General features: G+C 37.6%; 1 protein-coding gene across 2 annotated transcripts; it reads right to left on the reverse strand.

The window, feature by feature from the left end:
* On the reverse strand, positions 1–5,572 carry LOC115994009. 2 transcript variants are annotated; one of them, XM_031118019.1, is made up of 3 exons: positions 4,890–5,572; positions 3,542–4,355; positions 1–400 (listed from the first exon to the last, which is right to left on the reverse strand). In XM_031118019.1, exons 1-2 carry the CDS (start codon positions 4,994–4,996, stop codon positions 3,572–3,574), a joined length of 891 nt encoding a protein of 296 aa, XP_030973879.1. In that variant the 5' UTR covers positions 4,997–5,572; the 3' UTR covers positions 1–400; positions 3,542–3,571. The 2 variants fall into 2 exon arrangements, with proteins under 2 accessions (XP_030973879.1, XP_030973878.1); XM_031118018.1 differs by having other exon boundaries at positions 3,542–5,572.
* Between the last annotated feature and the right edge of the window lie 9,365 nt (positions 5,573–14,937).

The raw sequence follows: 14,937 nt of genomic DNA on the forward strand, positions 1-14,937 counted from the left end.
TGAAGAAGTATAAATGAAATTTAATTGTTGAAGGGATCAGGTTCTTCTACAAAATTTGGCATATTTTTGCACCCATGTTAGAATATAAATGGCAACAACTGTCCACCTAGGCCAGTCAACAGATTGGATCATGATCCAAATCTGATTAAAAAAAACTATGATTGACAATGCATTGATAGTCTCCACCCATTTCAGACAAAACTCAGTGATACATTTGGTTCATAAAATTTGCAGCACTTTTCTGTGTGAGCTTGCCTTTCTCTTTTCCTCAACATTGTTCATGAGGCTTGGAGCTGCCCAACCCATGTGATTCCAACTGCCTAGCAAGGACTTGATGGTGATTGGTAGGAATTTGATAGGTCATCTGCTAACTTCATAATCAACTAAGAGTACCTGGTGCCTGTAATTAATAGAATAAGACAGAATTATTCAAAACTGAAAGCAGAGCAGCCGACTAGAATAAAGGCACTCCATGAAATTTCTTTATACTTCTCATCATATGAAAAGTGAGTAAAACATGTAGTAATATGAGAGGTCACATATGATACAAAGGTTCTCTGGTTTCTTTTCCCAGTCTGCTGAAAAGAGAATTAGAATAATATTTGTGCTACATTTTGCTGCTGAGAAAAATGCAGGAAAGAAAAAGAGATGTCTTAACGGTCACTGTATATCTTATATGGAACTTAGAAATATTCCACCAAACTGGTGGCATAGTTAATAGATTAAGCTTTTAGTTCCTGGAAACTTAACATTGAACATTTTCTTTGATATGTAAATAGAAAGCACACAAACTATACAGGATTAAGCTCGATACATGACCCTCAACCACTTATTTAAGAGGGGAGGATATGCTATTTGGTCCAGAAGCCATTGATTAAATAAATGATGAATGTAATTTTCAGCCTGGCAAAAGAAGCAAAATTAATAAATTATGTTCTTTTATTTCCACATTTTCCAACCAGCAAATGGGACTGTTGGTGATTTAGAAACCTCTTATAAACAAAAAACCAAATGGATTTCTAGAAGTTTAGGGAACCATCAGCCATTCTCGCCGCCCTATTCTATGACCTATTTCATGACAGCTCAAAGACGATCAAAAGTTACTAATAACCCATACTATAAAATGTACAAGTCTATCAAGACCATATGTGTGTCTATAGAAGACAAGTGTTTGGGCTTCAACTAGCAGTGGCAGGTATAGATAGTTATGAACGCCATTCAGATGTCTCAATCTGTAATTTGATATCATTACTCTATGAGCTTAAAGTTGAGATACTTTGCATTGAAGTTTATGAGATGATGCAGTTTAGTTGTTAACTGAAGAGAATTATTTGAATGAAACTCACAACTTAGTTGACTACAAATTCAATAATTATGTAATAAGATTTAGGTTATTGCAGTACAAACTAGGAATTTGAAATTACTGATACAATTTGGGGGACTGTCCAGGTTAAATATTTTAACAAGTTTCTGCAAGTCTTTCTTACCCCAAACATTTTTTTTTTTTTGAAAGCACTTACAATATTCATACATATAGGCACATTTGAAGTCTTAATTTCTAGCCGTTCAATATAATTATCCCTACTATATAGGTCATCCTACACTAATAGTTCAACCCTCACCAAATTTATTATATCTTGTCCAATACTAAAGAATTTTTTTCTTCCATTTGTTTTGCCAAGCTCTGCAACATAATTAAAAACCACTATTGAAAATCATTGCCCTTCATCATTCCTCTCATAATAATGGCCCAATCAATTGTCTTAATCCTAAAAAAATTGGAGTCGACTATTCCTCTCATACTTATACAAAGCCTTATTTCACTACTATTGGAATAGTTTGAGTCAACTCCATAAGCGGTCTAGGCTTAGCCCTAACCTTTCTTCTATCATTATAAACCCTAGGTCCATATGTTCGTCAAACCCTAAGCCTACCACAAGCACATGTAGACAAATTTTACTTAATCTATCCTACTCCATAGGTTCTTGCTTCAAAGTATCAACTTTTTTATTTCCCATTTAATACTCAGATTTGCTTCAAACTATCATTTTTCTCCATTAAACACAAGTTCAGCTCTTCATAAATATGTATGAATTGATGCTCAGAAAAGATAAAATATTCAGATCCATTTCAAAATAATAAAAAACTGTAAAACTCAAGATGAGCTCAAAAAAGAAAAAAAGAACCAAGTGATTAAGACTTCGGGCAGTAATTTCATTTTAAAAATTTCATATATTTGATTATGTTAATCCATTCTACATAGGACTGTTCTAGTTCCTTAAAAATCATGCATTTAGAATGGCATGAGGAGAGTATGATGTGACATGGGCAAATACTACGCTATTCAATATTTTATGTTTTCTCAAAGAGGGTGTGGAAGATGGAAGAATGCGAAATTGCAAATGTTCTAATGGGGAACAGACAAAAAAGGAGGGAAGGAAAAGCAAGGGATACTGTAAGTTCGTTATTGATTTTGGAATTAGTTTGTTAGAAAGTAGAGATAAAGGTTGTATACAACAAACCTTTTTTTTTTTTTTTGGAGAAGAGTATACAACAAACCTAACTGCATAAAATAAAGTTTGCTCATGATATATAGATAATTAAAAAACACTATACTTTGAAGTAAATAATTTCCAGCCATTATGAGAATGACTTTTCCCCCTTTTAGATTGTTAATTTACTTTTGCAGATATATTTGGTCTCACGAATAAAAATATGGGAGGAGATTAAGCAACTTACCTAAAATCTTATACATGATTTGTAAATTCTTCTTCTTTTCTATTCTAGTTCTTTTTTCCCCATCAAATTGTATGTGTATTTATGATACATTGGTGGAAGTGTGTGTTTGTATAAATGCATAAATTGATCCTGTTGTGATGATAAGCACATGACAGGCAATTGGCACACATTATAGCTCCTGCAAATAAAAAAACTTTGTATCCCAAATTTGTCGAAATTGTCAAAAGGATATATGAACACTTCTTCTGTTCATGGACGGATGGACCATAGGTGTTTCTGATAATAGAAAAAAGATTTAGATGACACCATTTAATCAAAAAAATAAAGAAACCAATTATGTTACACAGGTAATAGGATACTGGGGAAAGAGATTTTATTTTGGATTGTGATCCCAAAAGGAACAATATTTTGCAATAAAAACAAAATAATAAGACAGAAGTACATTAAGATTTGAAGAGTAATGCAGTATTTAGCTGCTTTGGGAGATTTCAGGTTTTAACTCTGATAACTTACTCAGAAATCCAAGAATTATAAACAAGGAGTTACAACCAGGATTTTGATTGATGTATTTTTACAAGTAAAATATTGAATCTAAACTAATTAATGACAAGTATGATTAAAGATTGTATTTATGAAGATGTTCAAAATTTTAAATTTTAAACTTAGCTATTGCAGAGAGTTTTAATGCTAAATAATATAGAGCATTTGCAATTACATCCAAAATTTTACTTTAAAAATTTGTAAAACTTGAGTCAATATACCATCAAATAAAGTAGAAAACATATTGAATCAAAAGCTATACCTTGATATATACTGTGGAAAAAAAATCCGTTCATGAATTGGATTTGCTTCCGCTGAACTTGAACTTTACTAACCATCGTTTTTTGCTCAACATATTTATTTTTTTTGCCGCAAAATCATCTTTTTGAAGCTTCTTGTCCAAGCAGTCATCTGTTAATTCAGATTCACAATTATTCTCAATATTGGCCATTCCTCCATTTCCTTCACCCCCATGCTTAGGAGCTTTTTCTGAAGCACAGCCCAATATTTGGTTAATTCTATAGAGTTCCTCCGAAGAACAATGCTTCGCTACTGCTAAAATATCCACCATTGACCGCTTCTTGTGCTTCCCCTTATGTCTTTTTCGCTTATGCCTCATTCTCTTGGAGGAAATCTGTAATTTACCATTCTGATCATCATGGTGGTGCAAACTATGCATTGTAGTTGAAGGTTTAAATCTAGGAACCATGAAATCAGAAGCAATATTGGAATTGTTTTCTTCGAGCTTATCACTATTGCTAGAAGGAAATAAAGGGCATTCCTGGCTGGAAACTTTTGATATAGCTTCATTAGAGTATGAATCACACTCATCTTTAATAAGCTTCTCCTGCTCAGCAAAATCTGGTGCTTTATTGTCAATGGAATCAGCCTTTTTGTTATCTTGTTTGGAAGACTTAAACATAACATCTCTTCTGAGTGACTGAATAACTGAATCACCGGGTTCAAGGGGTGGCAACACATTGCTGATACCATGCTTGAAACAGATTTTCAAGTATTTCTCTGGAAATGGCCAACTACAAAAGATATCTTTTTGACGAGAAGCAAGAGCATACTTTCTGTAATTGAGATGGTTATCAGTAAAATGGCAGTCCATTCTTGAACCAAGAATTTTATACATCTCATTTAACATAAAATGATAATGTTGGGGTGGCATCAAGAAGTAACGAAAGAGAAGATAAGGAACTGAAACCTTAAAAATTAGTAAAGGAGAAGGTTCCCATATCAGAATTATAAAGAACATGCATCTAAAGCAAAAACAATTTGCCCATGAAAAGAGTAAACACATGCCTTTAGTTGATCAATATATGAAGTAGAACATGTAAACAAATTGCGGTTATAAAGTGATTATTTCATACAAAATATCTCACGTGAAGCAGTTTGTAAACAAATATGTTATTCCTATGACCAAAACAAACTTGATAATGTCAAAGAAGAGAGAACATTGAGTTTTAAGTAAAATGTAGTGCATGTGGTCAAGTGCAACATAAAACACCATGCAATACCGGTACATAAAATGCTGAAAAGAAATATATTCAGAAAGATTAGAAAACTCCCAAAAGAGAGACCCAATATAATTAAAACAAAATCACCTTATGGAGAAGGACTTGATATCTGTTTGGATGCAATCGTGGTTGGGATTCATTTGTTGCTGCAGAGAAAGCGAAACCTCAGGTGGGTTTTGCTGCTGAGACAGCATATTGTAGGAACAGCTAGCTACCAAGCGTTTCAATCAGTGAATGATGAAAACAATTAAGAAAAAAGAAATCAACCCAGTTCGGATTATTTAACAATAAGAAACTGAGGAAACAAGAAGGGGTCGACCAAAAGCTCCATGAAATTACAAAACTATGAACAGCAATCTCAGGCCCTGGTAATCCAGAGAAACAGAATCAGAGATTAGAAAGCGGGTGGAGGAAAGGTAGAGAACCCAAAGGTGTGGAAAAGAAAAGAAAAGAAAATGTAATGGTTTGTGAGTTGTGGAATGATCCAATGGGGGGAGAAAGTTTGAGAGATAGAGAGAGAGAGAGAGGTGCGAATTGGAGAAGGAAAGATTGGAGAAGAATAGGTGTGAAGATGAACAGAGATGGTAAGAGAAATGAAAGGGTATGTGTGACGAAGAAGATGATGATTTGTAGGTGAAAATTGAGAAATAACCAAAGTATTTGTGTGTGTGCGTGTGTGAGAGAGAGAAAAACTAGCAAGAGAGGAAGCAGGAGAGAGGCACTTGACTTTATTTGGGAGTTCTCTAATTTGTTTCTTTTTTTTGGTTCGCTTTTTTCCTTTCCAAGACGCTGAGTCGATAGTTAAAGAGACACAGCAAATTTATCTCCCTTCTTTCTGCAACAAAATTTATGGATGGATGACTTCATAATCATAACACCACTGAAAGTGAAATAAAGCACTAGAATTATAATAATATTTGCCTTTTTTTTTTTTTTTAAAGAATATAAATCTATTGATTGTGATCCAAAAAAACAGGGCACAGGAATGATCTCACCACTTTGTCCAAATTTAGATAAAGGCAGACTAGGCAGTGCATCAAGATAGTGTATTGTACAGTATTATTAAAGAATAATAATATGTTTTTTTATTATAAAAATACTATGCCCATTTTTTTTTCCAAATGTACTTTTTCTGATTCTCGAATTAAAATTTTTTTTTCTTAAATACTATTTGAACGAAGTTGTGTAGAAAGAAAATTCCAATAGCATTGGTATTTGTACACTTATTAGTTTAAATGTACCTTTTCTGATTCTCGAATTAAAAAAAAAAAAACTTTTTCTTAAATATTTTTGAACGAAGTTGTGTAGAAAGAAAATTAACCAATAGCATTGGTATTTGTATACTTATTAGTTTACAATGTATCTTCACCCCGGCTGGTTCTTGATTTAGAGTAGATTTTTATTTTAAGCTTTAACTAATTATTATTCAGAACAAAAACTAGAACCAACCCAGCACTTGCAAGTTGCACCTCTCTTGCCAAAAACTACAATTAGATCTCATCTTTTTTTCATTATTATTTATTATTATTTTTAAAGTGAGGGAAGGGGATTCAAATTCTTAGGAAATGCAAAGAAAAACTTGAATTAAAAATGTAGGGAGACTAGGATCCCCTGAATATAGTGAACCCAATCGTTAGATTTAGTAAAAACTAAAGCAAGATTGTATTGTATTACCCACGGTAACATTCTGGTTCACCCTGCCACCAAACTACAAGAGTTATCGTTGTCTTGAGATTGAAAACTCTAGTGGAAGTTACCTTTCGATTTTTGATGCCCAACAACATTAATGTAACAAGACGAGGGTCCTTAGTTTATTGGATAATGCTTGTCAAGGTCTTATATATTTCTAACTAAAAGGTAAAGTACACTTTTTAAGTTTGACTGAAATTTATTTCAATTTTTTAACTTTATTTTTGTTCAATTGAATTATTTAAGTTTTAAAGTTTTTCAATTCATGCATTTTGTCCAATTTCATTAAAATGCCTTTTGATCGGCCAAAAAACCGTTCTGTCAACTACGTAAACAAAAACTTAAAGAAAAGGGATAACATAAGCGATATCACAAGCTGCTGTTGATGCACTACTGATAGTATCTGCTGAGGTGCTCAGCATTCCAAGGATGGTGCAGCCTTTGCCCGTCGAGCATTTCCAAGCAATAGGTGCCTTTCCTATTGCAATCAATGATTCTGTTTGGACCTTCCCACTTGGGTCCTTGCTTCCCTTGCGTGGGATCTTTGGTGGCCGTGGTCACTTTCCTCAAGACAAGGTCCTCGATGCTGAAGTATTGAGGCTTCACCTTGGTGTTATAGTGTTTGGCCATGAGGTCTTGGTATTGGGTCATTCGTTGTTCAGCAGTAGCCCTCACCTCATTCAATAGATCCAAGTGCAGGCGGATTCCTTCTTCATTCTTCCCTTCATCATGGTGGGCTATCCTGTAGCTTGCTATTCCCACTTCAGCGAGGATGACAGCCTCACTCCTGAATGTTAGACGAAACGGTGTTTCTCTTGTGGGTGTTCGAGTGGTTGTCTTATACGCCCATAGGGTGCTTGGTAGTTTATCTAGCCATATCCCCTTTGCCTCCTCAAGTTGAGTCTTGATCAGTTTGAGCAAGGATCGGTTTGTAACCTTAACTTTCCCATTGGCTTGTGGGTGGGCGGGTGAAAAGTAATGGTTTTTGATTCCTAATTGCTTGCAAAAGTTTTTGAACACATCGTTGTCGAACTGTTTGCCATTATTAGAGACGAAGACCTTAGGAATCCCAAATCGGCAGATGATGCTCTTCCAAATGAAGCTACGAACATTTTTCTTCGTGATGGTTGCCAGTGGTTCTATTTCTACCCATTTGGTGAAGTAGTCGATCCCAACAACAAGGAACTTGAGTTGTCGCATTACCATCGGAAAGGGTCCTATGATGTTTAGTCCCTATTGAGCGTAAGGCCATGGGGTGTTCATCGGGGTGAGTGGTTTTGACGGTTGCCTTATGACATTGCTGAAGCGTTGACACTTGTCACATGCCTTCACGTAGGATTGGGCATTCTTCTGCATTGTAGGCTAGTAGTACTCTGCTCATATGAGCTTGTGGACCAATGATCACACCCCTGAGTGGTTTCCACACACCCCTTCATGGACTTCTCTCATGACGTAGTCTGCCTCATCGGGGATCAAACATCTTAGGTATGGTCAGGAGAAGCCTCTCTTGTATAACATGTCCGCTATCAACACAAAGCGTGCTACTCGGACCTTTAGTCATCGGGCTTTGTCATGGTCCTTGGGAAGTGTCCCATTCTTAAGGTAGGAGATGATTGGAGTTGTCTAGTCAATGCCTTTTGGTATCATTTGTATCTCTAATTCCTCAATGGCGGGGGATTGCTGAATGAAGGATAGGACTTGTTGACCGACCATCATGTGTTTTGCAGATACGGCTTTGGCCAATCGATCAGCATGCTCATTTTCTTCCCTTAGGACTTGTATGAATTCTACCACAAATGCTTGACTCGTCTGTCTCTTAATAAGGTTGAGATCCTTTTTTATTTGTTCTCCCGTGGCTTTGTAATCCCTGTTGATATGTCCGACGACAACCTAGGAGTCGTTATGAAGGACGAGTGATGAGGCTCCAACTGCTTTGGCCATATCGAGCCCTGTGAGAATGGCTTTGTATTTGGCTTCATTGTTGTAGTCGAGAATTGGAGTCGGACGACACATTTGATGATGTCCCCATCTGAGGATTAAAGGACCACCTCGATCCCTCCAGCACGTTTGTTGAACGACCTGTTCGTTTGAACCTTCCAAGGAGTTTCCCCCCAGTTGTCTGTTTCACCCACCGTAAATTCTGCAATGAAGTCAGCTAAGGCTTGGGCTTTGATTGCGGTCCTTAGGCAATACTGTACTTTGAACTCGCTCAACTTTATTTCCCACAAGACCAATCATCCGACGGCCTCTAGATTATCCATTGATTTTCAGAGGGGTTTGTTCGTTTGAACCATTATGGTGTGTGCTTGGAAGTATGGCCTAAGCTTGTGGGCTGCTGTGATCAAAGTGAAGGCTAGCTTTTCCATAGGGGGATATCTCTCTCTTGCTCCCCTTAATGCTCGACTGGTGTAGTATACGGGCAATTGCACGCGGTCTTCCTCTCGGATCAGAGCTGAACTAATGGTTGTGGGGGATATGACCAAGTATAGGAAAGGCTCTTCATCGGGTTTGAATGGACTTAGGAGCGGTGGGGACGTCAGGTATGCCTTCAATTCTTCAAATGCCTTTTGACATTCGTCAGTCCATTCAAAAGCTTTCTTCAGGATTCCGAAAAATGGCAAGCCTTTGTTCGTTGCCCACAAGATGAATCTATTGAGTGCCACAACTCTTCCGTTTAGGATTTTTACCTCTTTGATGTTTTTCGGGGGGCTCATCTCTAGGATTGCTTGGATCTTATCGAGGTTAGCTTTGACAACCCCTCGAGATACCATGAAGTCAAGGAACTTTCCCGATGATACCCTGGACACACATTTGTTGGGATTGAGCTTCATTTTGTAGAGGTGAAGAGTTTCGAACATCTCCCTAAGATCATTCAGGTGGTGATTCTCTTCTTTGCTCTTCACTAACATGTCATCCACGTATACCTCGACATTTCGTCTGATCTACCAGACGAACATCTTATTTACGAGCCTTTGGTATGTTGATCTCGCATTCTTCAATCCGAATGGCATGACCTTGTAGCAAAAAAGGCCTTGGCTTGTGACGAACGACGTCTTCTCTTGGTTAGACTCCTCAAGCTTGATCTGGTTGTAATTAGAGAAAGCATCTATTAAGCTTAACAATTGGTGTCCAGTTGTCAAGTCTACAAGGAGGTCAATCTGTGGGAAGGGGTAACTATCCTTTGGACATGCTTTATTTAGGTTGGTGAAGTCCACACACATCCTCCACTTCCCATTTGCCTTCTTAACCATTGCTACGTTGGCTAACCATTCAAGGTAGTAAACCTCTCTAATGAAGCTCGCGTCCAATAGCTTATGAACTTCTTCGGCTATGACCTTGTCCCTTTCTTATGCAAGGACCCTCTTTCTTTGTCGGACGGGTTAAAAGGATAAGGAGATGTTGAGCTGATGGATCATGATATTTGGATTGATCTAGAGCATGTCCTTATGGCTCCAGGCAAAGATGTCTAGGTTGTCCCTTAGGAAAAGGAACAACCCATTTTGGATCAAAGGGCTGGCTTGCATACTGATGTAAGTGACCCGATCTATGTGTTCATCGTCTAGGGAGATGGTTTCTAACCCCTTCGTTGGTTCTACATTCACTTGTCGCTTCTCAATGTTCATGGTGGTCATTTGTTCGTCTATCTCTAGCATGGCTACATAGCATTCTCGGGCTGCCTTCTGATCTCTACGGGCCTCTCCTATCCCACACTTCGTAGGGAAATTCAGTAGTAGGTGATATGTGGATGTGGCTGCCCTTCACGTGTTGAGCGTTGGTTGCCTGATGATGGCATTATAGGCTGACAAGCAATCAACTACCAAGAAGGTGACATCCTTGGTGATTTGTTGAGGATAGGTGCTGATGGTGACGAGTAGCATGACGGATTCGACGGGCATGACTTTCATTCTGCTGAAGCCTACTAAAGGAACATCTGATGGCATAAGTTATTCCTTACCAATCCTCATTTGTTGGAAGGTTAGATAGTAGAGGATGTCGGCTGAGCTTCCATTGTCCACCGGGACTCGTAGGGTATTGAAGTCTGCTATGGTCAGATTGATTACCAAGGCATCGTCATAGAGTGGTGGACTCGTCGGGCATCCTCCTTAGTGAAGCTGATCATTGGGTCATCTATTTGAGTAAGTTTAGGCGGACGATTGGTGAGCTGGACATTTTGCACCATCGTAGGTAGGTCTTCCTTGCCTTCCTCGAGGACCTGACCATCGTGCATCGTCGATGATCACTTTTATCTCTCCAAGTGGGGCCCTGGGTCGTTCTTCGACTTGTTGGTTCAGTTCTTGGTCCCTTGGTGGGTTTTCTCCTGCTCTTTCTCACCCTAAGAACTGTTGCAATTTTCCTTGTCTAATGAGAGCTTTTATCTATTGCTTTAGGTCATAGCAATCGAAGCTGTCGTGCCCATGGTCACGGTGGAAGTGATAGTACTTATTCCTCGGCCTTTTGTTTGGGAAGCCCTTTAGCTTATTGAGTCATGTCAAGGTCGAGTTGTCCCTAATTTGCATAAGGACTTGATAGAGTAGAGCGTTAAGTGGAGTAAAGTTGGTTATTCATCCTGGCGGGGGCCTTGACCTTCATTCATCCCTCTTATCACTTGTTAGGGATGCCTTTCTTCCCCTTTCTAGACGGGGATCGTCATGCTTTTGTCGCTTCTTCGGCCTGCCCCCTCTGGTGGTCACGACATCCTTAGCATTCATGTACTTTGTGGCTCAGTATAGCATGTTAGGCATGGTCTTCGGATCGTTCTTGTAAATAGAGAATAAGAACTTTTCGGATCGGAATCCATTAGTAAAGGCTGTGACTAGGACTTTATCGTCGGCTTTATTAATCAGTAGTGCCTCCTTATTGAATCGAGTGACATACGACCTCAGGCTCTCGTCATCTCGCTGTTTGACTTTCAGGAGGCTTGCTGAAGACCTCTTGTATCACTAACCCCTACTGAAATGCGTGACGAAGAGCCCACTTAATTCCTTGAAGGTTGAGACGGGGGTTATCTTGCTGAATCATACTCGGGTTGGCCCTTTAAGTGTGGTGGGGAAGGTTCTGCACATGATCTTGTCCGAGACTCCTTACAGGTGCATAAGGGTTTTGAACGACTCCAGGTGGTCAAGGGGGTCCTTTGACCCATCGCATGCTTCCACTTGTGGCATTCTGAACTTGGCTGGAAGGGGGAAGGATGTGACCGGTGTAGTGAAGGGAGAATCGGTATGATGGACTAGTTTGTTCGAGCTAGTGGACACTCGACCCTTCAGGGCATTCATCATCATATCCATCTTCTCTTTCATCGTTTGCATCTCTTGTGTCATGCGCAATGCACTGACTTCCAACTCAGAGGGACGACTAATATCTTGCTGGTCCTGTCTACTGACAGCATTGCTTTCCTCTTGGTCGCCCCTCTCTTGGTGATTGTTCATCAGGGGACGATTGTTGTCATGTTCGTCCCTTTCCTGTCCGTCATTCTGATCGTTTGGCTCCTAATCATTCCATTGCTCCAATTGTCATTCCAATTCATGGTTCTACTGAGTGAGCTATTCAACTGCTGCGGTGAGGGTTTGCACATGCCTTTCCAATACGTTGGGCAGGTTTCCAGTCTCTTGGTTGGTGGTGGCCATTGATTGTGTCAGGATCATACAACTCTTTGTCTTTGAAACAACGATATGACTTATCACTCGTTCCCACAAATGACGCCAATTGATGATGCACAAAAATCGTTAGTAAGTTGATTGTCCACACACGTGCCAATGGGTGTACCTGAAGAATAAAAGAGAAGAACCAATCAGAGAACACCGGTGGGGTGTCGGCCAAAGACCCTCCGAAGGTTAAGTCAATGATAAAAGAATCAATGGTAAAAGAATCTCCAAGAACTTAAATGTGTAAGAGCTAGGGAGAATTCACGTACCTCAAATGGGTTATGGTTTGTTGTTTATTTAGTGGTGGAGAGCTGACCCGAATCCCTTGATACAAGAGTATTTCCTTGTAGAGAGAAGGATCCCAAGATATTTGGGATCACCTTTCCATATATAGGAGATCTGATTGCGTGGTAGGGTCTTTGGTCGTGATGCGTAAGTAATTTCCATGTAAGGATGTATGAGTGGACCCCACGCAAGTCTCATAAAAAACCCTAGGGTAATGGGTCGTCGGGTTTGGGGATTGGATTGCCAGCCTAATCTGTCGGCCCATGGGGTCGGTCATCCCTTTGGGATCGTAAGGGAGCTGGTTTGGCACCCTATACCGATCAATCAAAAATTATCCTCATCAATATGTGTGGGACTTGCTTGGCTTTTTGTGTTGAAATGTGGCTCGTGTTCATCATCCTGAAAAAATTCACATTCTTATAAACCTTAAATCCCCAGTTGGGAAGAGGCTAGAACGCACATGAGATAGGGAGAGAGATGTGGAAAAAAATTGGTTTTTGTTTTAATTGATTTTGAAGAAGAGTGTTTCAGTCTTTTAAGTTTGTTTCACTTAAGAAAAATACATGTGCTTGTCATGTGCAGTAGGATTCCGTTAAACATAACAGCAAAAGTAACATTGGAGGTGCAAAGTGTGATAGTTTAGGGTGCAAGGTATAATTTGATGCATAGTTTAGGATGGTAAAGTATAATTTCCCAAAATTATTTGTCTCCAAAACTCAAGTCGGACTGGAATCTCTGTTTTTAGACCCAGATCGAATCGGGAGGTCAGATCGTGAAAATTGGGAACCGGATTGAAATCCAGTTTTTTAAGCATAGAGAACTGGGCATATCTGGCAATTCTATGAACCCCTAAAACCGGGGTTGGACCGCACAATTCATGCAAAACCAGTGGCAAGAACTGTGCGGTCCAATCCCTTTAGCAGTTTTTATTTATTTATAAAAACAGCTTAACACAATTTTATTCTACTTAATTAAATTATCCATCTCTTACAATGAATAAAAAAATATATAATTAAAATTCTTCAAAGATATTCAACTTTACTTCAAAAATTAATCATAAATTTTAATGTTTTCATGGTTATTATTTTATTTTATTAACTTTCTTATTTAATTATTAAATATATGCTTGAAAATCATTAAATTTCCCTCACATATATAGATATATTAGTCAATTTTACTAGTTTTATAAATTTAATATCTATATTTAGGCTTCAATTAATGATTAAATTAATTATGACATCATCACGGTTTGACCTCAGTTCAATCTCGGTTCGACCTAAAAACTTTGAACCTCTCCCTTTTACGGTTCAATGAACGGTCTGGGTTTCAAAATTATGATTGAGATGCAGTGAAATCTAGTCGACAATTAAATTCTGCATTCTCCTAGCGTGCGTGCCCAAAAGATAGAATTGTGGTTGATACTACGAAGATTAGAATGTTTGATGAAGTTAGGAGAATTTGGAGGTGTCAGACTTGTTTTAGATCTTAGGAAGAAATTAGTGTTTTTATTTTTATTTTTTTAAATTATAAATTTTATTTTTAGTATTAGATGATTTTGGCTATACCTTTTTATAAAATGGTGGAGTCATGAAGATTGACAAAAATGATGAAAGGGCTGAAAGTAGATATATACAAACTAGTTGGGAACATGTGTCTGGGTGGAGTTTCAATCTGCACCCTTGTGGAGTCAGTATAGAAGACACAAAACTATGGCTCAGGCTTACACGACTTTGCCATATTAGTCAACATAGTATATATGTAAGAATTGTACCCAAAAAAAAAAAAAAAAAAAAAACTAAAGAGAGTGCAGGTTAATAATCGTATCATTTTAAATGTTTCATTTAATTTAGAAAAAAAAGAAGTAATTCAATACAAGCTGGGGCACCCTTTAGTCTATTGAAGATCCATGTTTGATTCCAAAAATTTTGAGACCATAACGTTGTTAAGGCTAAAATGCAAACTAGCTAGTCCCCTAAAGTTTGAGGATATTTAGATTTTACACTCTAAAATTTTAAAATTTTGATTTTACTCCATGAAATTCTATTTTGTTTGTATCAGTAACTACTTCATCCATATTTTATATTAAGTGCCATATAAGTTTACCATGCTAGTTTAGTTTGTTTAATAAAATGATGCACCATCATTTTTGTAGCTTGCAAAAATTTAAATAATTAAAAAGGACATGACATAATAAAAATGACATAACATTATTTTATTGGATAAATTAAACAAACGTGGCAAACTTATATGACATTTAATGGAAAGTATGGATAAAAGAGCGGCTAATGCAATCAAAATAAAACTTCAGGATATAAAATTTAAATTCTAAAATTTTAAAGTATAAAATTCAAACACTGCAAACTTTTAGAGGTGTAATTTGCAATTTAACTTATTAATTATTATTCCAAATGACCATATTGCTAAAAAAAACACAAAAACTTGTAATTAATGTACAATATTGTCTTTTAATAAGTATTACTATTTACTTAAAAAAAAATTACAATACTATCTTAATTACG

Source organism: Quercus lobata, chromosome 6 (assembly GCF_001633185.2).
Source record: "Quercus lobata isolate SW786 chromosome 6, ValleyOak3.0 Primary Assembly, whole genome shotgun sequence".
Taxonomy (NCBI): Eukaryota; Viridiplantae; Streptophyta; class Magnoliopsida; order Fagales; family Fagaceae; genus Quercus; species Quercus lobata.